At 56.9% G+C, this 26,139-nt stretch overlaps 1 protein-coding gene across 6 annotated transcripts in view; it reads right to left on the bottom strand.

Moving 5' to 3' along the window:
* GLI2 (GLI family zinc finger 2) overlaps positions 1 to 26,139 on the bottom strand; it is a 252,502-nt gene that overhangs the window by 164,424 nt on the left and 61,939 nt on the right. For 5 of the 6 annotated variants that reach the window (XM_070507496.1, XM_070507498.1, XM_070507495.1 and 2 more), the window contains one exon: positions 20,814 to 20,991. In XM_070507496.1, the coding sequence (XP_070363597.1) occupies positions 20,814 to 20,961 (148 nt within the window). In that variant the 5' untranslated portion in view covers positions 20,962 to 20,991. Of the gene's footprint in view, positions 1 to 20,813; positions 20,992 to 26,139 lie in introns of those variants that run through there. The other variant, XM_070507501.1, reaches the window with a different exon arrangement.

Genomic DNA, 26,139 nt, shown 5'->3' with positions numbered 1-26,139 from the left:
GGCGGGAGAGGTCCCCTGCAGAGACTCGCCTGGGAGCACAGACAAACATGGAGGCTCCGCAGGCCTTGTGTTTGGGTTGGGGTGCAGGGAGGGAGCAGGGGGCATGGAGGGATGGACACAGCATGCTGGCAGACCCTGTTGGTCTTGCAGTAAGAGACAGCCTCACTCCCACCTGCAGACACCCCCTCTGTAAGGAGGTGGCCGGCGTCAGGGCCCAGCCTGGCTCCCTGCTCTGTGTGCCCCAAATGCCTGAGACCTTCAGCACCTGCTGAGGACCCAGCCAGCTGAAAAGATCAGCACACACCCTGACCTCTGCTAGGGAGCAGGGCTGTGTTCTTAGAGATTTCTTCTCAGATGGGAAAAAAAAAAAAAAAAAAAATCTCAATGCAAAAAAAGCAAAAAGCAGCCCTGGTATCAGACACAGGCCCGTGAGTGCCAGGGCAGGTGCTGTCACCCGCCTCCACCTCCTCAGGCTTGGAGGAGGCGCCGCCACCCCACGGGGATGGATGCTGGAGCTCTTTGGAGTGTTCTGGCTCTTCCCGCCGCCTCTCTGCAAGGGGCTGGGCCCAGGGCTCAGGCAGCTCTGGCTTTTGCGAGACACAGGCACAGGGCCAAACGGTCACTTGAACTGAGAGCAGGATGCCTGGGAAGGCACGGGGAAGGGGAGGAGCACAGGCTCTGTACCCAGGACCCCATCGAATCCTAGTCTTCCCCTGGCTCATGGTGACCTGTGGGCAGGTTGGGGGACTCCTCAGAGCCTCATGGGTAAGAGTGGGGCACAAAGGCTTTAGGACGGTGCAGCCACGGTAGGTCCTGGGGCATCCTGACTGCCGGGCCATCTGGGGGCTTAGGTCTCTTAGGTTTCCCCTAGTCAGGGGCTGATGATGCTGTCCCCTCAGAGGAGGCCCTGGAGGGGAACCAGTGGTCTGGGTCAGGTGGAGAAGGAGCATTAGGCAGCCAGCCCAGGATACACAGAGTCCGAGGACAGGTGAGCTGTCGGGTAGGCCATCGGGTGAGCCAGTCTGGAGGCAATGACATGAGCATGGGAGTCACGGGGCAGACACCTCTGACCCCCAGATGAGGAGGTGGCCTATGGAGGAGGCTCCACTGAGAAGAGGAGAGAGCTGAGGACACACCCCTGGGGCCTCTGGTCAAGGGAGAAGGGAAGGACAGGGGAGCACACAGCGGGCGCGGGGTCCAGAAGCCAGGGAAGGAGACTGCTGGAGACTGTAAGAGGAGGAGTGCAGACCACCCACTGGACCGAGCAGCACGGAACCTCACGGAGCCACCTGGGCGAGGGGCTGGGACCTGGTCCTGACAGACGTGGACTCGTGGACAGGGAGCACAGACGGCCCCATCAGGGATGATGCTACAAAGGGGAGGAGAGAGAGGGCAACCAGAGGGCAGGGGGTACAGGGGTGCAGGGGGAGCTCCAGGGAGAGACCCGCGGTGGGTGGCGGGAGCGGCTCTGCGCTGTGGCAACGTAGCCTCGCTGACATTTCATTTCCCACCACTCCCTTCTCAGCAGGATTGCGGCCAGGGTTGGCCTCATCTGGATTCCGAGTGAGACCTGGAGGACGGAGGGTGTAAGCAGGGTCGTCGTCCAGAGCAGCGGCAAAGTCCCTGCATTTCATCATAACACCAAGACCTGATCGGTCTCCCTCTCACTGCCTCGCTGCGCATCCCGACATCCACACGGCTGTGTGAGCCAATATTCCCAAACAACCAAAGTGCGGCGATAGAAAATAACACACGGGCGAAAAGGATCCATTCAAAGTGCAACACGGACCGCCGGTGTTCATGGGCAGAACAGGGCAAGGTCTTTGATGCAGCTTCGGAATCCACGTGGCAAGTAACGTTTAAGAAACAACCCACTTAAAGTTTTGGTGTATTATCAAAGAAGAATATTGGCTGAAAAGGTTTTTAAAATATCCCTTCCTAACTTTCTATCTTGTGTGAGGACCAATTTCTTCTTCATATTTCATTTAAAACAACATATGGCAAGAGACTAAATGCAAAAGCAGATAGGAGAATCGAGTCGTCTCCTATGAAGCCAGAAATTAAAGAAATTTATGAAGTATACTCCCATTCTTCTCACTAAGTTTTTTTATTTTAAGAATTTGGTTGTTTTTCATAAAATAATGGCTTCATCACTGTTATTTTCAAATGAATAAAAATTCAAATACTTTAAAATTGTATCACTTTAAATTTCTAGTAAGGTAAGTACCGATAGATATAACCCACATAAACAAAAGTTCTGTGGGGTCCTCCGTAACCTTTGAGGGAGCTCAGGGTGGGGAAGCCTCGGTGGAGGTGGGGCAGAAGGTACGCCCACCCTCCGCTCGGGGCATGTTCGCTGCTCAGGGCACCCTGGCGCCACAGACAGAGCTGGCTCTTCCAGCTCCCAGAGCTCCGGCCAGCGGCAAACACAGCTCCCAGGGAAGGCTCCTGTGCAGCTCCCTGCCCGGCGTCTGTCCAGTGTGAGGCTGGGCGGCAGCAGAGGGAGACAGACATGAGCCCTAACTGTCCCCACGGGTTCTGGGTTGTCCACACTCTCCTCCATGTCACGCCCAGCCTTCCCTCCCACTGCAGATCCCATCGATCCACAGCAACTTTGGCCCAACACCGGATGCAGAGGCCGCAGCCTTCCCGAGATTCCACGGCTCCCACCGCTGGGCGCGGCCCGTCCTGTCACAACTCCGTCGTGTGTCACTCACAGTGGCTCTGCACCCCTGATCAGACTGTACCCAGTACAGGGCTGGGTGTCTAGGGCACCATGAGGCGTGTGCACATGGCCCTGAAAGGACAAGCAGGGTCCCTCCTGGTAAAGGGCAGACGAGGGCATTCAGGAAAAGGAGAGCCGCCCCAAGGGGCAGAGGCACGGATGGCGGGCACATGGAGGGACGCCATGCGGCCGAAGAGGCGGGCAGGGGCTGAGTGTGCCCAGAGCGTGGACTCAGCCCATGATGCCGGCCGGGAAGCCACCACAGACACCCATGGTCCCCTCCATGGCTGCGGGAGGGGAATTGGGGGGCTGTCTGGAGGGCTGCATCAGGTTGAACTCACTCCCACCCCAACTTCAGGATGGGGCGCGGTGATTTGTGGCTCCTGTTACAGACGGGCTGCGGCTCCATAAAGGCCAAGTGGCCGCCGGCTGGGATGCCTTCTCGCCCGGGCTTCCCCATGCTTTTACGAGTCAACATTTCTCCAAAGACTTACTGTCCACACAGGCCCCTTTATGCCCCAAAGGTAAGGGTCGAAGCGGCCTTATAACTGCCGTTACTTATCTTTACAGCGGCCGGTGAGAGCCCGCGCTGCCGCGGCAGAGCTTTCATTTCACTGTGTATATTTTTAGTGACGGCTTATAAATCAGGCTCATCCCTGGGGCTCAGGGTCTGGGGTCTCCTCTATTCCAGAAGGCCAGGCTGGGAGAACCATCCCGGTCCCCCTGTCCCTGCTTCTCTGGGCTTTGGGCACTAATAGTCCTCAGGAAGGCAAGACACAGGAGCTTGTCTCCAAGGATGCACCAAGGGGATTGTCAGGACCCTCAGTCCATTTCTGGCCCTTTCTCTAAGCAGCAGCAGTCCTGTCCTCCTATCTTCTTCCCCATCAAACCCTACTCTCAATACAGAATCTGATAAACTCATTCCCACTGAGGCACTGATGTCTGCCAACAGCCAGGTTGTTTACCACCTTCCCAGGGCGTATTCATCGTACCACACTCATACACTCTTAAGCCATCAGAATTCATCCCTAATGATGAAATCACTGACAGGGACACAGGAAAGGATTCCTAAACTCCCAGAAATCATGACCTGTAAGTACCCACACTTCTCTCTCTGTGTAGCAGACGCCATTGGTACCCCCTCACGTCCCCTGTCCTTACCAACTTCCAACCACTAGCACCTGTGGTTAACTGTCTCAGGGTTTTCCCTGCCTCCAAAGCCCTTTGGCCAACTGCACAGCAGGCTGGAAGTGCCACTGCAGGCCTGGAGCAGGGGCTGACAGGGGCTGGTGTTCAGACCTCGGCTCCCGGGCCACTTGGGTGGGACAGATCCCAGGGGCTCTCGGAGTCTCCGCATCGGATGACACTGCTACAGTTCTTGGTGGTGACTGGCTTGCCAAGGCTGAGGAGGCTGGAGGTGACCTTCTTTCAGGACGAGGTGGCCCAGGGGCTGCCACAGCCTGGTGACCTGGGGGAGAGGGGACTACGCTCAGGAATAACGAGAGGCAGTGGAGAGACAGGTGGTGAGGCCAGGGTGAGAAGGGGCGCCGGAGGGTGAAGGAGCAGACGCAGCTGTCCCCATGAGACCACCGGCGGGATAAGTGGCTGGCAGTGAAGCAGGTCCATCTGCCCCCGGCAGCCCCTAGCTGGAACGTTCTAGCACCAGCAGGGCCCAGAGGCTCAATCTGACTCTGGGCTTGGCTCTCTCCCTCCCAGACACAACCCAGCACTGGGGTGCAGGCTCCAGGACAGGCGAGTCTCCACCCTCCTCCTCTGGGAAGAACCTCCCAGGCCGCTCTAGCCCTCCCCTCAGCCCCAGTGACAGAGCCCCTAGGATCACAGCACAGGGAAACGTTGACTCTGAGTTTTGTTTTGTTTCATTTTTCTAAGTTTCCGGACGCTTCCGATTCCTCCTTGGGGACGCGAGCACAGAAAACCCATCTGACCCCCAGCCCCGCCAGGTCACTCAGCCAGCGTTAGTGAGGTCCAGGCACCCACGGCAGAGTCCTGACACCTGGGTTCCCTGGCGTGCTGAGAATTCTCCAGAACGGTCTCACAGACATTGCCCAGGGACTGCATCGGCCTCCTCGGGACCTCACGGTGCTCCTGGGGCATCATTGCCCCCACGGGTCAGAGGACCCTGGTCTCTCATGCCGACTTCCATAACCCCCCGCTCCGTCTCCTTCCCCCAGGGGAACAAGGCTGATACAGGCTCCACCACGGCCAGGTGTCCCCCCCGCCCCAGGGTCAGGGCCTGGTGGGCCTGAGGAACCACCATCGCTCCTTCCAGCCTCAACCTGCTCTTGCTGCTGACAAGGACTCTCACCTTCATCGTCACACACAGGTAGAGGAGGGACTCACAGACAGACACACAGACAGGTAGGGGTGAGGGGAGAGCCCAGCTAGGCCAACCACACAGGTGAGCAGGATGGTCCAGGAGGGAACATTCCAGAAACAGAGGGAGGACAAGGCCTGCATGTCAAGGATGGGGATAGGAGAAGGGGGATCCCAGCAGCCTGAAGGCCTGGGAAGGGTGATGACCCCAGACAGAGACCAAGGGGTGCCCTAGTGCCCCCTGAGAGCTGGAAATACCCCAGAGGCCCACTCTGAGGGGGACAGCCTCAGAAACAGAGGGCAGGGCCTGAGGTCCCCATGGCTGCACCACAGTCAGCGCATCCAGAGCCCCCGTGAAGACAGCCCTGTCGTGGGGCCTCCACCTCAGTCCTGCCCACAGCCCAGCAAGGGAGGGCATGCCGTCCCCCCATGAAACACCAGGCCTCAGGGACCGCCCCGCTCCCACCACCGCAGCTCTGAACCTGGGGTGGCTGGCTCCGTAGGCTCCACTCCAGCCGCGCCTCCCGACACAGGATGGCAGGACCCGGCCGTGGCACACACGGGTGGTGGCACTGCTCCTTGGCATGAGGACGACCTGAGCAGCTCATCAGCCTCTTCTCCCCCAGCTGAGGAAGGGGCTTCCACTCTGCCTGACCAGCATGGCGGAAAGAGGCAGCGGATCCAACAGCCCTGGGAAACGCCACCGCGCCCCCATGCCCAGGGCAGAGAGCTCATTTTACATCTCCTCTGTGTGGTCATTCCTGTGGGTACCTGCCTGTCTCACCCCTAACAGGACTGTCGGTTGCAGGAGAAGTGGCCCTTGCCGGTGTGTTCTCTGCGTGACCCAGTGATAGAATCTCGCCCGGCATGCACGAGGCCCTTGATAAACACTTGTCGAAAGACAGAGAGAAGCAGGCAGAGAGAGAGGGAAGGAGGAAAGAAGAATGATCTGGAAAGCAAAGAAATCCAGCAGGAATGACCTGCATTTCATTGTGGGGATGGAACACTTCAAGTCGCAGGGTATAGGTCAATCCAGCAAAAAAGCGAGTTTCTTCTAAATGTCCTTACCCTGCTCAAAGCCCTTCGATGGCTCCCTACTACTCATATTCCAGACTCCAAGGCTCCCTGGTAGCCATTCAAAGCCCCCCTTCCAAACACATGTCTCGTCCCACCCCCGACGTGACACCTCCTCTCAGGCAGGCGCTGTGGTCCCTGCACTCCATGTGTGCCACCTCACGCCACCCCAGGCCTCCACTCTCGTCCCCTTCTCAGGGCCTCTCCCACATGCCCCCTCTTCTCTGAGGAAGCCTCCTTAGAGGTGCCACTCTGGAACTTTTTGGCATTTCTGCTGTCAGGCTGTCACTGGGACTTCTCAGGAGCTCTCTGTGTCCCCTCAGGGGGAGCTCAAAAGGACAACAAGGGAAGGGGGACAGGCCTGGTCACCCCAATGTGGCCCAAAGGAGGAGGCTGCTCCTGGAGCTGGAGCTCTGACTCCACTCATCGCTCACCGGCGAGTGTCCACAGCTGCTCTCTCCTCCCTGAGTCCTCCCACTCTACCCACCAACTGCTGCAGTGAAGTGGGCAGTTTTATTTGGCCCGCCCGGCATCGCATGGGGCCGCCCTCCCGTGCACAGTCCCTGCAGGTCAGGGAAGCTGACCCTCCTTGTACCACCAGATGTCCACGAGATCCATGTAATAACACGCGGCCTGGGCACAGTGACTGGCGCACAGGGTGCAGGGGACCCAGGCTAGGACAACAGGAAGAAGCCCAGGACTCCTGCTGGAATCACCCCAAAGGAGACCCTTCCCATCAGAGCCCAGGGGTGTCAGGCCCACGCTTACCTGCAGCCACTCTCACCACCTGGGGAGGAGAAGCCGCCCGAATCCCAACCCAGAGGAAAGCCGTCCCAGAGTACGGGAGAAGGAGACAGTGTCCTGGGGACATCATTGGAGCCTCAAGCTCAGCTAGTTACACCTTCCCCGTATGGAGGCCAAGAGCTCCATGCAGCTTCAGAGGCTCCAAGCTGGTTTCTGTCACCTGCAACCAAGCGTCCCGACTTGGTTTCCATCAGGGAAGAACCATCCTCTGAGGCCAAGGAACGGCCTCTTCCTGTATCCTCATACACCACGAATGTCCCTCCTGGGCCTCAGCATTAAGTGTGGCTGCCTGCCCATCCTCCACGGCCTCTGGCTGAGAGCTGGCCTGAGGGGCGGGCACGGGGCTGGGGAGAGGAAGGAGGAGTGCAGGAGTCACTGGCTGAGACTCACTGAGCACAGGGTAAGCCCACGGTGTAGACGGAGAGAGGATATGAAGGGACAGCGCAAATTGGGGGCCCCAGGCCAGGACAGGGAGGCAGGAGGGTGCGCTAGACAACCACAACCCTACTCTTGCCAGCCCTGGCCGACGCCGACACTCCCCGGGAGCTGCAGTCTGCCTGGCACTGCCCTCTGCAGATGCTGCTGAAGGGGCTGGGACACCACGCACGGGATGGGACGCCAGTGAGCATCTAAGGCCCACCCCTCCTGGGCAACCCGCCTGGTGCAGGACAGCATGCTGGCGTGGGAGTCCCAGATCTGCTCCTTGCTGGGATCCATCACATGCTCACTGTGTGGCCTTGGCAAGACCATTTCCCCTCTCTGGGCCTCAGAGAACCAGATGGCCCCTGAGGCACCTCCCACTCAGAAGCGCAGCAGAATCTGGCCCTCTCCGGCTGGGGGCAGCACCAGGCCCTGGCCCTTCCCAGCAAAGCATCTCGTGTCCAGCAGGACAGGGACCCAATGCCTCTCCCACCCCCAGGGCACATCCCCCTGGAGTAGTAGGTGGGGCCGGGGGCCACCCTGGCATGCTGGCAGGCCATCTCTCTCAGCCCCACCCGACCCCGCAGCCCCACTGCTGCAGAGCCCACGAGCCCCGGCATGATCAAGTGTTCGGAGCTGGAGGGAGGCAGTATCTGGTGATAAAGGCCTGGAAGTTAGCTGGAGGTGCTGCTCTTGCTACGGTGATTTACTCAGCTCCCATCTACACTCGCACCCTTAACGTAATTATTTACTTTGTCATTAAACACCCTCCTTCCACTCCAGTTATTTTTAGAGCTCCTGGAGCCTATAGAATTGGCTGGGGAGGCTGCTCATTGGCCAGGAGAAGCCGGGGCCTCCCTGATGGGCAGCGATGCTCACATAGCCTGGCGACTCATGCTGGGGTTCCAGGCGTGAAGGGGCCAGGCCCAGGTGCCACAGGCCGGAGGGATGACAGCCTCTCCCAGCCCTGCCTCGCTTCTTCCCTCACCGTCTCCCTCCCACCCTCCCTTCATCCTTTCGTACACTCCCTCTCTCCCTTCCTTCCTTCTTTTGTAAATCTGAGATATAATTCACATACCATAAAATTCATCCTTTTAAAGTACACAATTCACTGGTTTTTACTTTATTCAAAGGGTTGTGCAACCATCACCACTATCTAATCACAGAACATTTCATTGCCCCAAAAGGAACTCCATAGCCATGAGCAGTCGCTCCCCCCTCCCCTCAGCCCCTGGTAACCACGAATCTATTTTCTGTCTCCATGGATTTGCCTACTGGGGACAGTTCATATAAAGGGAATCATGCACACGTGGCCTTCTGTGTCTGGCTTCTTTCACTGAGCATAACATTATCAAGGTTCATACATTTTGAGGATGTATCTGTATTTCATTCCTTTTTATAGCCAAATAATATTCCATATGTGGATATACTGCATTTTGTTTGTCCATTCATTAGCTAATGGACATGTGGGTTATTTCCATTTTTTGGCTATTATGAATAATGTTGCTATTAACATCCAGGTACAAGATTTTTTATGAACATATGTTTTCAGTTCTCTTGGGCATATACCTAGAGTGGAACTGCTGGGCTCTCCCTCCCACAGTCAGCCGAGAGCTGGGGCCCGGCATGTGGGTACCGCTGTGGGTGATGGGCAACTGAACAGCTCCACACTGCTCTGGCTGCTAATGATCCACCCAGGAGTTGCCACAGGCCCCTCAAGTAGGTGAGGCCACTATCCAATGAGAATATGACAGGAGCCCCTGGTGGCCCACCTGCCATACCCTCACTCCTACAAGCTGGCAGGTGAGCTTCATCACGCCCATTTTACAGATGAGGCCTACACTTGTCCCTAGCTATGGACCCACACCTGCATGCCTCTAACTGAAGGCACCTGTTGCTTTCCTTGTCCCCAGCACAGCCAGGAGGGATGTGACCAGTGTGTAGACCCTGGGGTCCCCCCCGCGTCCAGCCTGAGAACTCACAGAGGCAGCAAAGTGCATCCTTGGCAGTTTGTGCTCCCTTTCCGAGCCTCTGCTCCCGTGGGTCAGCTCTCTGGCCAGAGGCTTCCTGAATCCAGGTGTCACTGGGGAGGAGCTTGGTACCCACTAACCTAAGTCACCAAGACAGAAGAAGGACAATGTGGACCTCTGCACAAGCCCAGAGGCATGGTGACAGCTAACGGGTGGATTTCAGGCCCTCACTTTGGAAGGGATGCTCTCCTGGTCTGACCATCTTCTCACCACGCAGGACCACCTGCTCTGCCATGCTTCCCTGCACGTCCCTTCAATTCCAGAAGGGCAGGGATTGAGGAAGGTGTAAGGCCTGTGCCTGGTGTCCACGGCCCAGCACCACACCAAACCCAAACCCTCCTCCAACTGTCGCTGCTCAAAATGGGATGGACAATCAGATGCAGAAATCACCCTCCTCGGACCAGAGGCCTTGCTGCCTGGTGTCAGGGTTACAGACTTCCCACCCCACAAACCCAGGCCGCAGTCCATGCCCACTGGGAGCACGGCAGCCAGGCCACAGTCACAGGAAAAGAGCCAAGGGCAGTTTCTCAAGAGGGAGACCCTCCAACCCCCTCCCTCCCTGCCTGCCCAGGAGGAAAGGGAAGATAAGCCAGCTGAAGCTGGAGGGGGCTCCAAACAAGCCACGCCCACCCAGGGCCAGGCCGGGCCTCCAGCATCCACGCGTGGCTGTTTAGCAGCCAGAGGACACAGACCCAGGAGAGATCTCTGGACATGGCCTCACAGGACATCCCAGCCCAGAGACAGTGGCTTGCGCTGGAGCTGCAGAGTGAAGGGAGCCCCTCCCCAAGGGCTGACAGGGCCAGCCTTGCTTGCCAGCACTCCCCAGCCACGTTGGATCATTCTCAGACCTCAGGACTTTTGCCCATGCTGTTCTTCGAGCTAGAAAGCCAATCCTCCTTGCACATCACAGGCAAACTGCTACTCCTTGTGAAGACCCAGTTCAGATACCTGTGCATTCATTCATTCATTCACTCACTCTCAAATATTTATTGGAAACATACACGCCACTCTCAGAAATAGTTCTAGAATGACTAATCATAGTAACAGCAATAACAACAAAACTAATAGCAGCAATTCCATATACAGAATGTCTACTACATGCTAGGTACTATCCTAGCACTCTGCGCTGGTTATCTGCAATCCCAGCCCTCCAAAGGGAAGCATTTGTCCTTTTTTTTTTTTTTTTTAAAGATTTTATTTTTTCCTTTCTCTCCCCAAAGCCCCCCCGGTACATAGTTGTGTATTCTTCGTTGTGGGTTCTTCTAGCTGTGGCATGTGGGACGCCGCCTCAGCGTGGTCCGATGAGCAGTGCCGTGTCCGCGCCCAGGATTCGAACCAACGAAACACTGGGCCGCCTGCAGCGGAGCGCGCGAACTTAACCACTCGGCCACGGGGCCAGCCCCAGCATTTGTCCATTTTTAAGGTGAAGACCCTAGGGTTCAGAACAGCAAAGGATACCCAACTGGTAAGTGGCAGAGCAAGGACTTAAACCTCGTCTGTCGGAGCCTGAGCCTCCGCCCCCGGCCACGCTGGCCACCCGGGAGCTGGCTGCTCCGTGCACCATCCCCTGCGGCTTCCCCTAAGCCCTGGCTTCCTGTGCCAACACCCCTTTGGTAACCTCTCCTCAACCATCTGAGCAGAGCATGCGCTTCTCCCTGTAGGATCCTAAGGGGTCAGAGAGAACGCACGGCTGCAGGCAGGGGCCTGGCCAAGGCCCTACTCAGCTGGTAGAGCCCTTCGGGGCCGCACTCCTTCCCTGTGGTCTTCCTGATCACCCAGGCATCAGGCACTGGCCGCATCAGCATCGCAAGTGGGAGTGTCTGGTTTCTCCATGGGGACCACAGCTGTTGGGCACAGGGACTATGGCTCCTGCTTCTTGGATGCCTCCCCTCAACCCAGCCCCACCTGCCCCCTCTGGTTCTGGCACAGGGTTTCAGAGAGGGCGGCAGCTTTGTTCAAATGCACTGCTTTTCTCTCCTTACCCATCAGTGTGCATAAAAGAGGAGGCTCCGACAGAGCCATAGGACCTCAGCCTGCAAGGTCAAGCAGCCACACACCCCCCTGGGAGCCCCAGCCACCCCTGGGCCTCACTCTAGGGCAATCAGGAGGCCTTCTCCTTCCCCGGTCCCATGGGGCCCCAGATGCCACTGCCCCTCACTGCCAGGCCTGGCTGCCAGACCTCGGGACCTCTCCCTGGACTCCTTGCCTCCAGCCTCTCTGCCCAAGCCCCACTCCCACTGCAGGCTGCCCTGCTCTCTGATGTGGCAGGGGTCTGCCTTAAACCTCTGTAGCTGATTCCCTGAAGCCTGGGGGGCGGGGAAGGGGAGAATCTGAATGCTCCACCTGCCTCCAAGGCTGGAGCCCCTCTCAGGCCCCACCCCAACCCCCACATTGGAGCTATAGTGGTCAACACGCTGACCCCCAAGCTCCCACACTCCTGAGGGGCCGTTCTGCTGCTGCCGCCCCCCAATGCCCACCCATGCGTGTGTCCTCCTGATGAGACTCTGCACGTCTCTAAAGGCCCAGCTCAGACGCTGCCACCCCATGAAGCTCCCTGGGCAGGACATGTCTGGCCTCCCACGTGTCCCCGTAGTATTCTGCTCTCGGTCCCCCGACACCTCCAACTGGGAGCTCCCAGAGGGCAGAGGCAGGGTCTCTGCCATCACCGCATCTCTGAGCAATGCTCTGGAACCATCTGTGGGATGCACATATGGGCTCAGGGAACCCAGAGGCACCCAGGCCACCTCGGGAAGGCCAGGGTCCCTTTCTTCCTCCAGGTGTCCCACATCCACCCCAAACACCAGGCCTGACTTCATTATCTTCAAAATGTTCCGAAGATCAGAGGCGGTGAGACCTGGCCACAAACATAAAATAAATTATCCTCCCCACCCCCATGATAAATGGTTCTATTAGCAAACCAGATTGTTAAACTCCGACGTAGCAGAACGCAGGAAGCTGGGGCCCATCCATTCTCCCTCTGGCGCACGCAGAGTTGTAAATAGGTTATTTTGTGTGTAAATAACACATTAAAACACAGCATTAGCTGTGTCTTTTGATAGAGAGGAAATTGTTACAAATAAATAATTCCGGACAGGAATGTAAAATAAGCCAGATTTAATAGTGCATGCCTGTCCAGCCGTGTTAAACATGACTAAAATGATAAACCCCAGAATGTACTAATAGTAAACTATGCACTGACATCAAAGTAATGAGGCTGTATTTCTACCAAGCTTTAGAAATGCTAAAATTAGTTTTGACAAAACCAAACATCAGAAAAATGTTTCTAACATAAACACCGTCACTTTGGGAAGAGGGGGTTTGGGCCAGGAGGGCAGCAGGACTTGGGGGCAGCTGTGTCCCATCCCATGGGCAATTCCTGGGAAATTGGTTTCCAGACCCAAGGGAGTCACTCGGTGACCGTTTATGCTTCACTGTCTCTGGGCCTCAGTTTCCACATCTGTAAAATGAGCAGATTCGAACTCGATGCTCCGTAACGCTTCTTCCAGTTCTATGTTGGCAATGACTGTAAAGCTTCCCCCGGCTCTGCAGAAGCTGCACGTCCACAGTGAACCATGAGAACTGAGGCCATGTCCGCAGGGGGCGCCGTGGCCCTGGGGAGCGAACTGGAACGGGAGCCACCACAATGCCCTCGATGCTTCTGTTCTGCGTGGACAGAGCTTGCCAGCTGACGTGCATCAGCCAAAGCACAGCAACATGGGTCCGAAGTACAAACATCTGTGCACCAGCCTCCACCACCGAGGGGAGCGGCAGGCAGGGCCAGCGAAGGCTCCCAGAGCACAGACCCTGGGCTGCGCCTAGAGCGCCGTGGAGGGGGAGGGAACACAGCTGCTGTGGCAGGGGCAAGCAGGGCATCTGCTCTGACTTTAGACGGCAGCCGTCTTGAGTGGCGTTCTGAGCCTGAGGGCTCAGCATCGAGCATGAGCCTGTGATACACGAGAGAAAAGCTTACCCAGACTTCCATCACTAACATTTACTTCGTCCTGCTCTCTGCAGGCACTCTGCTAGCCACTCTACAAATGCTCTCCTGTTTCACCTCACTGTAGCCAGAGTAGTCACCATTATTATCTCCACTTGACGGCCTTCAGAGAAGGTCTGATCTGCCCCAGAGCACACAGTTAACACGTGGAGAGCTGGGAGGAGGCCCGGCCCCACTGGCCTCAAGCCCCATCCTTCCCCCGACATTCTGCCACCCTCGGCCCCAGGCCCCTGGCTCTCCAGTACACCCTCGTGCCTGAGACCACAACAGGACGTTGTTAAGAGTCATTCAGAAGCACCTGAAAAACGCCTGGGTGGCCATGCCCTGGGTTTGTGAAGCTATCAGGGAGAAGCACGTTCTGCTCTGCTTTCTGGAGAAAGTCTGATGGGAACTGGTGTTCCACGTGGCTGGGCCGTAAAAACAAGCTCAGAAGCAGCATCCACGGCAATCCTGGAAATCACTTAAATAAGAATAATTGCCCACTTAGTCATGCCTGAGTGCATCCTCAGGCCCAAGGCAAAGGTGTGTGGCCCCAGCCGAGTGGCTCAGGTAAGTGAGGGAGGCTGGCCCACCCAGCAAGGTCCCTGCTGTCCAAGGGGCCTCGGGAGGGCAGCTGGGGCCAAGGAGCAGGCAGCCCCTAATGACCCTCGTCCCAGGGGACCTCAGGGCCTCAGAGGCAGCTGGCCGCACCAGCCCATGGGCACACACCTGCCATAACAGCATCAGTCTGCTTCCATTCCCTCCACAATCATTTATTGGGTGTCTGCCTTGCTGGGGGCGCTGGGGTGACCAGATACCCTGCCCACAGGGGCATCCCGGGGTTTGGGGGCCACAGACACAGAGAGGGAGCTAAGAGACCAGGGACTCAGAAGTATCCATCAATGACAGGGCACAGTAAGGTCCACGTGACTCAGGGGGTTTCCTGGCTCTGGGCAGCTCCGCTGGAATGGTCACCGCCTGAGTCGTTTCCATATTCTGATATTTGCACAGCATTCCAGGACAGACGTGGACGCCTCACCTCAAGCAAAAATGGGCCTCGAAGAAACTTTCAAATAAGCCCACAGGGCCAGTGAACAAGAGGAAGGGGTGGCCGGTGTGAGTTTAGGTGGCACAGAGGCCTCCTGCAGTCAGGGAGCACTGTGCTGAGAGTCAGACAGTGCTCAACCCTAGTTAACAATAACCCTGCCAGTGCGAACCACTGCTGGTTCACCACCTCCAGGATCTAGTCATGCCTTGAACCAACTACATCCAACGACCTGGGAAGCCTGTTAGACACACACACGCCCAGGCGCAGCCCGGGAGAGTCCATTTCAGCAGGTCTGGGGCAACCTGGGAGTCTGTATTGACTCCAGCGGTGTAAGGAGATTCTAAGGCCTGGCAGCTTTGGCACCCTCTGGTCTGGTCTCCCCCTCCAGTGTACAGTGGAGGAAGCTGTTAGGAGGCCAGGGACCCGCTAAGGCCACCTGGTCTGATTCCCAGCCCAGGGCTCCCTTCTCCACTCTAGAGAGAAACCCAGGCTTCCCACCAACCATCCAGCCTCAACGGGTCAGCTAACAACAGTTACCGGCAAAGAGGAGACTTTCTGAGTCAGGCAGAGGCCGCAGACCCAGGAAAGGAAAACTGGCAATAGTTAACCAAGCAAATACTTAATGTGGACCTCACGGAGAGCCGCCTTTGTGCCCAAGACTTCAGCATGCTAACTCGAGTGATTCTCACAACGCTGGGAAGCAGGTTCCATTACATCCACTTTACAGATGAGGAAACCGAGGCACAGACCCGCCCGGGGCATGGGCGCTCGGCCTCACCCAGGTGGTCCGGTTCCCGAGTCTGGGCTGCTGCTTCCTCTTCCGTGGCACTGCTGTGAGACGAGAGGTGGCAGGAGCAGCCACTCTCCACCAAGTGCCTGTGCCCGGCAGGTGGGAGCACGTGATATGTGTCCCATCATTTCTGCCCAGCAGCTCTGCATATGATTCCCACTTCACAGATGGAAACACCCGCCCGCCTCGTGCACTTGGAACCCCGGGGGCCCAAAGCTGCAGTCATCAGAGCCACTTGCTTGGCCCCATTCCCAGCAGCTCTGCTTCAGGAGGTCTGCATGGGGTAGGGCCCAGTTCACAGGAAGGCTGCTGCTGCTGCTGGGGTCCCACGCCAGGAGGACCCTGGCCCAGTACACAGTAGGCACTTCGTGTGACCATTAGTGTTGGCCACTGCAGGCACGTCACAGGATTTCTAAAGTTGTCGGGCTGCCTGACTCTGGGACAAGCAAAGCTCATCAGACCCAGACCCAGCTCTGAGTTTGACGGCTCCAGCCTTCCCGATTGTCCCAGCCCGGAGGCTCGGAGCGGCTGGGCCCCCTGGTACGCCACTGAGGCACACAGAGGGGTTCAGAAACATTTTTGGAAAGAAAAGCCGCTGTTGGGGAGGAAAATACGACAGCATTTGGGCAGTGTCGGTATAAAGCAATGAGAAACATCTGAATCAAATTGCCTTTAAAATTACACCATTTTAAAAATTAAAGGGAAAAAAAGCTCTGAGCCAAAATGTGTTTTTAAAGCTTTACGGCCTCCAAAGTGTTAGCACAAGGGCTAGAGAGACTGGGAAAGAGCCCACCGGCCGCTATCCGGAGCTGTGCCGCCAGGTGCTCCCACGAACCCCCCAGGCTGACCGCCCTGCTGCCTTCTCCCTCGAACAGGCCCTGCTCCGCTCCACACAGGTGTTTCTGCCTCCCGTTCTGGCTCAGGGAGATGGCGACTCTGAGGGAAACACCCAGCCCCCAGCAGGTGGAGCTTGACCTAAGGGAGGTCAAGCAACAGGGGCCAGTCGAGCCAGGTGACTTTTGCAAATAAGTCACAGCACTGACCTCAAAGAAGTGGCTGTCTGGAAGAGAGCAGGTGCTGTCTGCCGTTGGACAGACAAGGGAGCTGAGGCTCGGGGACAGACGAGGAGACCCGTCTCAGGCTAGTGCAGAGACTGGACGCTTCCCAGAGTATCAGCAGGCTGGGGTCTAAGGCCCAAATCACCTGCCAACAGTGCAAACTCACAATCTAAAAAGTAAACATCTGAAAGAGACTCTCCCCATGGGAGGGGCGGGAGCCCGAGCCCCAGACCTGGCTCTCTGCTGAAGCAGCTGGCGGCCTTGGGCAAGTCCCATCGCCACCGCATCTTCGCCTCCTCTACGAAATGGAGAGGCTCCAGCCCCACTCAAGAATGAGACATGCCTGCCACTCCTCCCGAACACCTAGAAGCTCCCATCTGGGTTCCCAAGCTTTGCCCCCAGGGACGCCACCTCCCTTACATCCTATCTCCTTGCTTTGGACTCATTCTCTTTCTGGTTCCTAAGGGGGCTTCAGATCAGGTGGCTATCAAGGATCTTGGGTGAGGCTTAAGATACCATCAGTCGTGTGCTAACAATGGGCTCTGGCAGCGGGGAGGGGAGGAGGCAGCCCGATCTGTAGAGCTTGCCAGTTTCATGGTGAAAATACTCCCGTCATGCCAATTTCAGTTACCAACCTCAGGTCTTACATGGCAGAACTAGACGGAGACGCACTCAGCTCTCACAAGCTGGCACGGGCTGGCTGCAGCACACCCCTGCCTCCCAAGATACTTGCATTGTAACAGAGAGTTCTAGAAGGCTGAAGTCCTTAAGAACCAAAGGGGTGAGTTTCCTGCATGCCACGTACATCACCCTGAGTTCCAACATCTGGACAAGCACTGCTAAGAGAACCTCGCTACCTTATAAAGTCGTGCTCACAAGATAGAATTTGCATCCTGCTCTTTTTCTCTACTAATAACTACTATAAACACATCCCTCCCCATTATTATAAAGTCTTGATAAACGTTTTTAAATGGCTACAGAATGTTCCATTCAACAGATGTTCCACAGTTTGATTAATCAATCTATCATTAAACAATTAACACTGTTCTCAATTTTTCAGTTATAAATAACGTGGAAATGAAATCTTTCTGCCTAAAGGTGTGCTCACTCCTAGAACCAAAGTCATAGAATTCCAGCGGTGGAACTGGAACACCTGGCACTGGTGGCAGTCGGGGAGGGTTGGCTGAGGAGTCAGAAGCTGGCCTGGAATACAGGTGCCCCCACATGTGGACACCCCGCAGACATGGGCAATCACAGCGCTGCCAGTTTGTAGGATCTGGTCCGTCTGTCATTACTGCCCATTACTCACCAGAGTGCCCCTGACGTCCTCAGACAGGACTCACCCCACCCCTTGACAGATGTTTAATAAGCCAGGAAAACTAAGCTTGTGTAAGCCATCCCATCTGGGTGAGGTGCCGATCATGGTGCAGACCGTGGGGACAGTCTCACAGGCTTTGAAGAGATAAACGGGCGTTGGAGGAGCCAGGTGTCTGAGCAGTCACCTGCACAGCAACCGGGGAGTCAGCTCAGCCACACTCCTGCCGCAGCAAACAGGCCTCAGACAAGCCTCCCTGGACTGGGATGGTCACTCTATCTTTTCCAGAAATAGCTGAGGGACAGGGTCCCCTCAACAAGCAGTTCTCAGCTCCCTACACCCTTGCTCCAGTCCAGGATGCGCAGGGCAGCACTGCCCCTGTCGCAGGCCTTTGTGCAGGCCCGACGGCCTGTCCGCAGCGCCTGTCCACACCCAGCCCCATGCCTGCAGGCTGGGCGTCCAGCCTCCTCAGGAGCTAGGCAAATGCTGCTGCTCCACCAAACCACCCCTCCTCGGCCCAGCTCCTCGCCCACCCCCCCTCCCTCCCCACACTGCTCAGGTGCACAGGACACACTCAGGTGCCATCTCAGGCCCGGCCCAGCACCAGGACCCGAGACCCAGAGCTGAGTGCGAGAACGTCCCCACCCCTGAGGGGGCCTCTGTGTCGGGGACCTGTGCAAACCACCTTCTCCCACCTGGCATCTCCTTCCATGCATTCCCCTCACCTGTCGGCAGCTCCACGCCCCTGCGTGCAGGAAGGGGCACGTCAGAGGCTCTTTGGAGCCTTCCGGGACTCGATTTCACTGAGTAACTGAGGATTCTTGCTAACAGCACCTCCGCCACCATGGATAAGATGTAAGCAAGATCCCATGTCTCAAGATCGTAGAGACTTTGGACACTATCTGTCAAATGCCCTCAGGACACAGATTAGGAAAGCAGGGCCCAGAGAAGGGAACAAGATGCCACACCAGGACCCAGGATGTTGCTGGAACTAGGAACCAGGCCAGCGCCCTCTGGGCCGCAGCACCGGGCCTCCCTCACCCCATCCGCAGAACGCAGTCGTCAAAGTCCACCAGCACCGGGGTACCCGCTCCAAGATGCTCTCCGCTTTGCTCCATGCAGCAACAGCTGCTCTTCTCTGACTCCAGGAGGGCCCTTCCCCAATAGGCCTCTCAGCGAGGGGCAAGGGAGCGGGGGCCTGAGGAGGCTCTTCAGCAGCAGCGGAACCCGACTCCAGCCTCTCTGAGGACCGCAAGCCACCTGCCCTGGGGCAGGTGGGCTGACAGGCAAACCCATCCTCTGCCGGAAACTCATCAGCCAAGCTCCCCTGGGGTCGGGCAGTGAGGAGACAAGAGGGCCTGCAGGGGTGGGCAGGGAAGGCACCCTGGGGTGGGTGTGGGGTGGAAAGGGGTGAGCGCCTCCGTGGAGCTGCTGTACTCCAAGCTATAGGCCTGCTGCCCATCCCTCCTAGATCCAGAACCCCTCAAGCATCTGTCATGATTGCACAACTGGGTCTGATGCTGGAGGGGCTTCCCCCCAATTACTGTCTAACTACTGTCTAATTACTGCCTAAGTCTGTTCTCTGCTACTGTGACACGCAGTAAATTGTGCTGTGCAGCAGCTCATGATCCACTCACAGCTCTGGAGAGCACGACCCAGGCTGAGGCGGGAAGAGCTGAGGGGCAGGCCAGAGATACACAGAGCAGGCCTCAGAGCCCCAAGCACCTGTGTGTCAGACAGAGGGACAGCCTGAGGCATCGCCACAGGCCAGGGTGGGCCCTGACCCGGGGGAAGGAACAGACCATGTGCAGACACAGCCAGGCCCAGGACAGCCAGCCCTGGGAACAGGCAGCCGGGCCTCTGAGCCACCGCCAGCCTCCCAGCTGGGCTTCCCCTCACCTCGTCTCCTGGCTCCCTGACACCACCCTGCGTGGGGAGTCCACCCTGGGTTCGCTCCTCCCATGCCAGGTAAGAGCTCTTCCTCCACCCCCGCCCCACACCAGCCCCTCCTCACGGAGGAAGGGCCTGAAGACCCCATCTCCAAGAAGACAGGAGTCGAGGGGCATCACCCAGGTCAGGAGGCCAATGGCCCGCCTCCCTGTGAGAGCACGGAGGTTGGGCTGGCATCTCCCTCTCCTGACTCGGGCCACACATCCTGATAATGACCTCCAGCTGGGCAGCACGGGGGACCTGAAAATAAATATGGTAACAACAACCCAGAGGTCCTCAAGTTCACTCTTGGGAGCAGGGACACCTATACGCTCCAAGTATCTTCGCTTCCCTGGGCCCCGGCCCCAAGCTGCACCCAGCATGGCCCAGGGACTAGCAGCACCAGTGTCACCTGAGCGCTGGTTAGAAACGCAGAAACCTCAGGCCCACCTGACTTGCTGAAGCGGGTCGCACCCTAACAAGCCCCCCGAAATGTGTATGCGCATCACAGGGTAGAGGCACTGCCGGCCTTGCACACCCACCCCAGCGAAGGCGGCTTCTCCCCACTGCTCTCCGGGCTGTGCCTGAGCAGCGGGAGCAACAGGGCATGACTAAACGCACTTGAATAAAAAGGGAATGACAAGAAATCTAAGTCTCTCCATTCCTTGGAGACAGAAATAGTTCTGCGGCCTCCAGATGGACTGCGCAGACACACGGGAGGTCTCGCCTTCCCGCCAAACTTTCCCAACGGGATGCTGGCAAGGACCAGTGGAAACCAGAGTATTTCTCTTCGGGGCAGTAAAATGAGAGGCTGTGGCTCGTGTAGTCCTTCTGTTATAATTAACTTGGCCAGAAATTCACCTAAGGATACTAAGTTCCATACCTGACCCTCTAATTACAGCCAGAAGGATCGAGAGACAATTACTTTCCAAAATAGACCTTGGCGGGCCAGAGACAAGAAGCGGCATAGCTGGCCCATCTCGAATGTGCCAACTGAATGCAGCCCAGGGCCGCCCAGCAGCCACAGCGCCTCCCTTCCGCTCCCTCTCCCCATTCTCAGACCCCCAGCCCCTGCCCGCCAGAGTCTGAGATGACAGCCCGGCCCCCCAGATTTGGGGTGGCCAGACCTCCGAGAAAACCTACAGGCGACCAGCACAGTGCCTGGGATCCCCAGAAGCAGGAGGCCCTCCTCTCCGCCCTCCATAAACCCAGCATGCCTGCCTGATGACATCGGCCACCAGGCTAATTAAATGCTAATAGGCTAATGAAAAACACCCCTCCTGCCGGCACAGGCGCAGAACAGCGAGTACCTCCTTGGGCAGCGACCGCCGCCGCGGCCGCTGTGGCCACCGCTAGAGCCGAGGCCTTCCTGGCCGGGTCGGGGAAAGCGGCAGCCTCCAGGATCCCACTTTTGGCTTCCTTCTTCTCTGAGGCAGCAGCGGAAGCGGACGTCTCCATCTTAGCGGCTCATAGTCCCAGGTGGCAGCCCTGAAGGAGAAGACAGAGACAGTCACCCACGCAGCCCCAGACCGGCCGGGAGCGCGACCCAGATTCCTGCCCTGTTCGCCTCAAAAGCGACCAACTTAATTCGCTCATAATTGGGAAGGAGGGTTTAATTAATTTTGAGAATTATGAGTTCTGAGATTCATCTGGTCTTTCGGACGACCTCCCGGACAACAGCCAAGCAAATTTGTCGTCTTTTACCCCAGATTTTTAAAATTGAAGCAACAAGTCCCTGCTGCTGTAAGCAGTGAGCAGCAGGAAGACCAACAAGGAGAAATGAAGTCAGGATCACGGGATGCTCCAACTCGGAATCCCAGGAAAATAAAAGTAAAGACAGTGACAACTACTCAGAGGTCCTGAAAGAAGAGCCTCGTGTCCTTTCCTCCCTGCTCACCAGGATCCATGCTTCATTTCTTCAGGCATACGTTCATGCGCTCATTCACGCACAGATGTGTCATTATTTATCCACTGGCGCACACACAGTCAACCTATTTTTAAGATTAAGATGTTAAGAGCCTAAGATTTTAAGCTCTATGGTGCATGAGGCATGGTGCCTGGTGCTAAAGGTACAATCTTGGAGTTTACAGTGTCCTTAGGAGACAGATAATAAATGGGGCGCTGGGGGGATTCGTGCAGATTTAGCTGCAGTTGGTGAGAGGTGGAAGGAAAAGAACACAGGGTGGCGGGGCAGAGCAGGGTAGCAGGGCAGAGCAGGGTGGAGGGGCAGGGGGTGGCCACCTTGCTTCCTGGAGTAGGGACGGGATGCCACGTGGAGCTCCGAGGAGCCCAGGGCAGAGGCGGAGCCATGGCCCAGGCCCAGACGGGAGGAGGCTGGCTTGTTTAAGAAGCAGCAAGAAGGCGTGTGCAGGCCCTGGGCGGGTTTGGGCAGAGGGGGGACATGACACGACTCATGGTGTAAAGGGGTCCCTCTGCTATTATGTGGAGAGCAGATGGGGGAGGAAGGGACATGGCTGCAAGGACCCAGGGAGATCTAACAGTGGTCTGGGTGAAGGGGGCCGTGGTGGAGCGTGGACACACTCTGAAGGCGGGGCCCACACACCTTGCCAGGGTGGGGATGCTGGGTGTCATGAGAAGAGGGGTGGAGGGAGGAGGCTCAGGGGATGCGGGCACAGGTAACGCTCGTCTCCAGCAGGGTGGTGGGACACAAGCGAGCATTTCACTAACTTGCTTCATCCCTTGCAGATACTGCTAACCGAGTATGTGTCAAATATTACAAAACAGAAATTTGAAAGACAATTTTTTTTTTAAAGAAGGGGGGTCGTCAAAGATGGCTCATATTTTTGGCCGAGCACCTGGATGATGGAAGGCTGGTGCCATTGGCTGAGATGGAGCACCATGGCGAGAAGCAGGTGTGAGGCGGAAATCAGCTCAGTGTGGGCCATGTTGAGATGCCTATAAGACATGCAGAACTGCTGGAAATGCAAGTCGGAGGTCAGAGGAAAGATGGAGGCTAGAGATGGGACTATGGCAGCCACTGGGCAAGATCTCCAAGGGAAACGCGGAAGGAGAAGAAGAAGAGAAAGTTCTAAAACTGAGACACAGGGCATTCCAAAATTTCCAGGTCAGGAAAAAGAGGAGAAACCTGTCAGGGAGAGTGAGCAGCAGTGGTCAGTGGGGGAAGGAGGAGAAAGAAAAGAAAAACACCAGCAGAGGGCGGGGGCTGGGAAGCCAACTCAAGGAAAAAATCCCTAAAGAGGAGGGGCAAGCAGCTCCATCACTGAGAGATGAGATGTGAGGCCCAAGTGCCGAGCAGTCGCTGTGGTGGCAGGGGGCCCAGGGCCCAGGTGGCTTTTAGGGAGAGAGCAGAAGAGAGTGGAAACAGAGTCACAGACAATTTAGTCAAGAAGCTTTGCTATAAAAGAAGCAAAACATGTGGCGACAAGTGGAAAGAGTCAAGGAGCTTGCCATTTCAGAAATGAGGCAGGGAATGTTCCAGAAGAGAGCTCCAGATCACAGCATAGCAGAAACCAAAGGCCGTGGTCAGCTCCATCCCCAGGGGCCTCAAGGCTAAAGCGACATCCACACGGCCCAGGATTTCATTTGTTTAATCCACAGAGGACTCTCATGTCTTTCTAAGTAGAAAATGGGAGCATACGAGAATGATGAATGTGACACGCGACATGAGGACCAGGGTCCTCCTGGCCTGCCAAGCAAACGGCCCGGCTCTGAACCTCCTGGTTTTGTCAGCACACGCTGGCCTGTCCAGTTTCCACAATCTTTCAAAACTCCCTGTGCAGAAAACCCAAGGTGGATGAGGGAGAGAGAAATGTCCCTGAGGATTTTGGCGAGTTAGTGGGTTTCCTCTGGCCTCGAGATTTAGGGATCACCGCCTGATCCTTTAAGCCTATTTGTATAATCTGTTCTTTAAGACTCTGGCTATCTGAATGGCCCACTAGCAACACGCCCTGGCCCGTGCCTGCCCCCCTTAGCCTGGCCACAGAAACCACCCACCACCCTGCCAGCCACCTTCCCGACCACCTGAGCTGCACCACTGGGTCACCTTCCTCTCCTCGTTCTCCTCCCACATCTGACTGGCTGCAATCGCCAGAACTTCAGCCCAAAGGACCCCAGCAGCGGTGCCTCTCCCAGCTGGCTGCTCTGTGCCGGCTTCTTCCCTTCCGGATCCTGGGTACCGTCTATACCACCTCTGGTCCCCCTCCATGTCATCCTTTACCCGACAGCCAGGCACCTTCCCCAAAACCAAATCTCAACACCTCCCTGCCCTGGCCGCGGCCACCTTGTTGAGCCCCCTCGGCCTTCACATCAAGTCTTGCTGGTTCTCCCTGCAGCCTCCTCTAACCTCCTCCCCTTCACACCCAGCCAGGCATGACGGTCCTGCCCTTGCACGCCACAAGGCCTCTGCTCACGCTGTGCCACCTTCCAGAAACCTTTCACCCTTTCTGGTTATCACAGACTCCTACTCTTCCTTCAAGATACCATTCAGATGTCACTTCCTCCAGGAAGCTCCCCATCACAGTCACTCGTGCTTCCGGACTGCTGCAGCAACCCAACATCCCTGTACTGTATTCATCCCCTCCAGGTCAGGAGCTGCTTCCCACGCAGTACCTGCTCAGGAATGCCTGGCAGAGAAAGTGGAACTCTGAGGCAGGATATCACGGCTCTTTGAAAGGCAAGTGATTTTGTAAACAACCTGGGGTTTACTCCCAAGAAACTCAGGTGAAGGAATTTAGGCCCAACTTTGAAACACACCCTGAATTTGGAAGTAAGGACAAAAAGCAAAGTAACAGCCGGAACAAGAAACCTTTAATAAGCATCTACCAGGTGCCAAGCACTTGACAAGAGTGACCTCATTTAATCCTCACAACATTTTACATAGGGAGACACCAATGCTCAGAGAGGCTGAGTAACTTGCCCAAAGGCACACTACTCAGAAGTGACTGTGTGCCAGGCCTTGAACTCAGTCTATGTGGTCCTAAAGCCATACTCTCAAGCATCACAGTGAGCTGTCCTTCACATGGGGATCCCTCACTGCTAAGGGATTTGTCCCCAAATTCCCGGGCAGGCATTAAGGTAACTGACTATGGAGCTCTTCAGGTATGGGGAGCACTGTGCAAGGAACCAGGGGGGCCCCAGAAGCAGGATTTGGCATGGCCCCCCAGCCCTAGTGCCATGTCCAAGGTGTCGAGACCGGTGGATTGGGACCTCCAGCCAAGGCCAAAAGCTGAGGCTCTGTCCAGGGCTGCTTGCCAACACCATGGTCATACAGTGGCTCCTGTCTGCTGGGGCTGATGGGGGGGTGGGGGACAGGGGGCAGCTGTACATCGTTCACTAACTCTTTATTTTCTAATTCTTCATTGACAGTCAGCCTCACGCCTCGCGTTGAGCTAGGCTGGGACCTGGCTAGGCCCTGCACATCCCCAAATGAATCAGGTGTCCCTCTGCTGGGTTTGGACACTGCCCACCATCACAGCACCTCTCCCACAGCCTGGTCATAATCTGCCACACACCCAGCTGGCTTCCTGCTCGACTGTGACCTCCCCCAGGAAGGGCTAAGCCTTGTACCCCTGGGTCCCCAGGCCCAGCTTAGCAGGTGCTCAGACCCCTTGCAGATGGAATAAAGTGGGCGCAGGGACCCAGGCCTGTGTCTGGAGGGCCCAGGGCTCCACGGACCAGAAACCAGCAGAGGACTCAAGGCGCCCACAGGGCCAACGTATGGGACCAAATCCCAGCCCCAACCTGAGAGGGGCAGGCGGGCTCCTGGGAGGCATCAACTCAACCCTTTCTAAATGCAGATGGGGAAACTGAGGCCAACAACTCAGAACCCTTGGACTTTAGTGTCAGGGATGCCAAGGAAAGAAAGAGGCTCAAGAAGGAACTGTGACAACTTCTGCTAAGGGACTGGAGGGGACCGGAGTGGACGGGAGGGAAAGGCTGTGGTTTTCTCAGAAACAGCAGCTGCAGCTCCCTCGAGCCAACATCCCCGCCCTGTTACGTTGTCAGAGTGGGTGTCATCGTCCCCATCCTTACAGAGGGCAGGGAGCTGCCCGAGGCTACTTCACGGAGGGAGAAGGGCCGGGATTAGAGCCAGGTCCTCTGGCCAAAATGCCACCCGGAAACCTCAGGGTGCGGCCGCCACAAGACCAGGGTGAACAGAGCCTGGGGAGGGAGGGGACTGATTCAGATTCTCATCACCCAGACTTCTGTGGGTAGCAGGAACAGGCATGCACGTGGAAGCACCCGGGGTCCCGTGAGTGCATGTGGGAGCTGACCCTGCCGGGGGAGCCCCTGCCGTGCCCACTAGGCACAGGCCTGTCTTCTGCAGATCAGCTGCTGCCCCCTCCTCCCTTCCAGGAGGCAAAGGCGGTAGACAGCCGAGAGGCTGCGTAAATCACAGGAATTAGCAGGATTAGCACAATTTCTGGGTAAACACCAGGCACCCAGGGTCCCAGGCAGCCACTTTCACTCCCTGAAACTCCTCGAGGCAGACGCCTGGGTCTCATCAACAGCCTCACATGGGCGCCCAGAGGCCAGCTGGGGACAGCAGGGAGGGGTCCCGGGGTCCCAGACCTCAGCTGGGGGCCTGTTTCCCACAGGCTCCCAAACAAGAGGGGCGGGAGCACAGCATCACCAGGGGAGGAGGGGAGCTGGCAC

This window comes from Equus asinus, chromosome 4 (assembly GCF_041296235.1).
Source record: "Equus asinus isolate D_3611 breed Donkey chromosome 4, EquAss-T2T_v2, whole genome shotgun sequence".
Taxonomy (NCBI): domain Eukaryota; kingdom Metazoa; phylum Chordata; class Mammalia; order Perissodactyla; family Equidae; genus Equus; species Equus asinus.
The sequence above is the reverse complement of the archived record's forward strand: the minus strand, read 5'-3'. Positions and strand labels throughout refer to the sequence as shown.